This window comes from Cebus imitator, unplaced genomic scaffold (assembly GCF_001604975.1).
Source record: "Cebus imitator isolate Cc_AM_T3 unplaced genomic scaffold, Cebus_imitator-1.0 Scaffold524, whole genome shotgun sequence".
Taxonomy (NCBI): Eukaryota; Metazoa; Chordata; class Mammalia; order Primates; family Cebidae; genus Cebus; species Cebus imitator.
In genome coordinates, this window is record NW_016107839.1 from 554,441 (window position 1) to 557,917 (window position 3,477).

At 59.8% G+C, this 3,477-nt stretch overlaps 1 protein-coding gene across 10 annotated transcripts in view; it reads left to right on the top strand.

Annotated features, from left to right (window-relative positions):
* TCF3 (transcription factor 3) overlaps window positions 1–3,477 on the top strand; it is a 48,425-nt gene extending 44,948 nt beyond the window's left edge. For 2 of the 10 annotated variants that reach the window (XM_017514399.2, XM_017514401.2), the window contains 3 exons: window positions 450–676; window positions 1,030–1,175; window positions 1,505–3,477. In XM_017514399.2, coding sequence (XP_017369888.1) covers window positions 450–676; window positions 1,030–1,172 — 370 coding nt within the window. In that variant the 3' untranslated portion in view covers window positions 1,173–1,175; window positions 1,505–3,477. The other 8 variants (XM_017514397.2, XM_037733439.1, XR_001820566.2 and 5 more) reach the window with 6 other exon arrangements.

Consider the following 3,477-nt stretch of genomic DNA (forward strand, 5'->3'; position numbering starts at 1 on the left):
CCCAAATTACTGCCCACACCGGCACCGTCCGTGCACCCAAATTACTGCCCACGCCGGCACCGTCTGTGCTCCCAAATTACTGCCCACGCCGGCGCCGTCCGTGCGCCCAAATTACTGCCCACGCCAGCACCGCCCGTGCACCCGCACCGCTGCCCACACCAGCACCGTCCGTGCTCCCAAATTACTGCCCACACCAGCACCATCCGTGCACCCGCACTGCTGCCCACACCTACACCAGCCGTGTACCCAAATTACTGCCCACACCGGCACCGTCTGTGTACCCGCACTGCTGCCCACACCGGCACCGTCCATGCACCAGCCAGGTACCCGCACTGCTGCACCCAACACCACACAAACACAAGTAGCTGGATACCCACTCCGCCACCCAGCCCCACCCTCCCGCCCAGCCCCGGCGCATCACTAACAGAGGCCTCGGTGCTGTGACCCAGCAGTACGGAGGAGGTGCTGTCCCTGGAGGAGAAAGACCTGAGGGACCGGGAGAGGCGTATGGCCAATAACGCGCGGGAGCGGGTGCGCGTGCGGGATATTAACGAGGCCTTCCGGGAGCTGGGGCGCATGTGCCAGATGCACCTCAAGTCGGACAAAGCGCAGACCAAGCTGCTCATCCTGCAGCAGGCCGTGCAGGTCATCCTGGGGCTGGAGCAGCAGGTGCGAGGTAGGCTCCCCGGCCAGGGCGGCCCCGGCACCCTCCCCTTCCCTCACCCTGGTGCAGACGCCGGGGTCCTCCTGTGCTCGCTGGCCCTGCACTCTCCACGTCTCTCTCTCCGTGGCTGGCCTCAGACCCTGTGACCTTCCCTGGACACTCTCTGATACCCAGTCTCTTCTTTACAACCCCCCCACCCCACCCCCCCAGTCCTCTCAAGGAAGGAGGTGAGAGCTGGAGATACAGGTGGCCATGCGTGACGGGCCCAGCACCCACCCCCACCCCCCCAACATCCTGTACCCCACTCTCCCCACCACTCCTCCTCCCAGGGACCCTCTCCCACAGAGCTCTCCCCCTACCCCCAGAGCGGAACCTGAACCCCAAAGCTGCCTGTTTGAAACGGCGAGAAGAGGAGAAGGTGTCGGGTGTGGTCGGAGACCCCCAGATGGTGCTTTCCGCTGCCCACCCAGGCCTGAGTGAGACCCACAACCCCACCGGGCACATGTGAAAGGTACGCCTCCGTGGGACAAGCCACCCACCCTCAGCCCCATGCACCGGGCCCAGGACAGCCACCCGAGGCCCCGGGGCTCATCCACATCCACACCTCACATGCCTTTTGTCAGCATCGAGCCGGCGCTGACCTGATGAGTTTCGGAGTGAAGGGGGTGACCAAGGCGACGCCAGGTCCGGGAGTTCCTGGGACCCCCTCACTGGCTTCGATCCCCCTGCCCCCAAATCTCAGCCACCATGTCACCCCGTCATCTGCCCCAGGGATCCTGAAACTGCGTCTTGACCCGTTGCCTGGGCTGACGGGAACATTTTTTTTTTTTTTTTTTGCTGTAAACAAAACCTGAAAGCAAGCAACAAGACATACACTTTGTCAGAAAAGAAAAAATGCCTTAACTATGAAATGTGGAGAAACGGAAACATATCACTTGAGGGAGATGCTGTGGAAACCTGGCTTACTCTTCAGAAGCCACCAGCAAATTGTGCCTACGCGTACTATTATTTTTTTTTAAGGAAAATAAAAACATTAGTTACAAGATTTTTTTTTTCTTAATAGAGATGAAAATGAGCAAGGATGCTGCCTTTGGTCTCTGGTTTTTTTTTAAGCTTTTTTTTGCATATGTTTTGTAAGCAACACTTTTTTTGTATAAAAGTTCCGTGTCTCGCTACTTCTGCTGCTGTTACTAGACTGAGCATTGCATTTCCTGGTCAACCCGATGATTAAACGTTGTATTAAGAAGACCCCGTGACACCCTGAGCCCCCCACCCCCTGTCCCTGAAGGCAGCACAAGCAGACGGAGTGGGGCAGGCGGCCGGGCTTCTGCCTGCTTCACGTTGGAGGTTCCCCTCTGGGACGCCTGGGCATTCCCCAGTGAAGGCTTCTTGGGGCTGCCCTGCCCCACCCTCTCCCCTCAGGAAGGGGCAGATCTGGGCCTAGGGGAAGGAACGTCGGCAAGGTGGCTCTGACCCTCCCAGGTGACTGCCAAGCAGCTCCGACCCCCGGGGCTGCCCTAAGCAACGTCCTCCCCAGGCCCCCATAAGCTGCTCTCCCTTGGAACCTGCACACCTCTCTGAAATGGGGCATTTTGTTGAGACCAGCGACCCCTGGCACAGGGCGACACCCTGGAGCCCGGTACTGGGGCCTCCCAGACCACCCCGTCCTCCGCTCCTTTGCCACAAAGACCCAAGCCCATGCTCCGGACTTTGGCTGAGGGGATGCAGGTTTGGGCCAGCACAGGACACCCCTACCCCAGCATGTCCCTGTCACAGCGGAGGGCCATTGTGGCATGGACAGGATGCATCCTGGTGGCATCCCCAACGCTGGGAAGCATCCCTGGGCCGGGGCCACCCCTGCTACCCTCCCACTGTGGGACCCAAGGGCAGGAGTGGCTGGAGCAGGAGACAGTGCTGGTCCCTGAGCCCCACGAAGGCCCTGGGCTGTGTGTCCGACTGCCACAGAACCAGCCGGGCGGCCCATCTGTGTCCTGGGCCCCATGTCCCAGCACCCAGGCCTCTCTCCAGTCCCCTCTGCTGGCCTCTTGCCATGAGGGTAACCAGCTCTTCCCAGCAGACTGCCCTGGGATCTCCTCCAGCTCCACACAGACCACAGGGACGGTCACTGGCACCACGCATGGGCCCAGCCTGCCCTTCCCCTCCCCACGTTGAGGCCTTGTGGATCCCAGGCTGACTACCCACCCTAGCAGCAGCTCGGACATCTCCCCAAGTGCCACCCCGAGACTCCCACCACCATCCCCAAGAAACCCTGGGCTGCCTGCCTCCCCTCCCCAGACTGGCTGGGGAGCCTGGGCCCCATGGCAGATTCAAGGGGAACCCCAAGGCCCAGGATCTGGCCCAGCCTAGGCCGGGTGGAGGGGAGGGGCTGTCCAGCTGCGTCTCCTTCCTCCGTGGCGTCCCCAGCCCTGGGGACGGGGTCTCTTAGGGAACCTGCCTCTTTCCCACTCTTGTTTTGCCTCTGGTCCCTGCCCCCAGGTCTGGGTGGGCAGCGCCCCGTAGCCTCTGGAACTGTGTGCTGCATAGAATTTAAATGAGATTCACTCAGCATGAGGAGGAAGAAAAGCAGCAGTTCATGGGGGAAACCACAGTTAACGGGGCGGGGGGGGTGTGTGGTCTGAGTGCCTCAAGATGGTTTTCAAAAAATAATGTTTTTTTAAAGAAAATAATTTTATACGTGTCTACACAGCTGGCTGGATTATTGGGACTTTTAAACGATCCCCTTTGAAGTGGATCCAGAGACCTGTCCTGTACATAACAGCATTGTAGCAATAAACGTGATGTTTTATAACGAC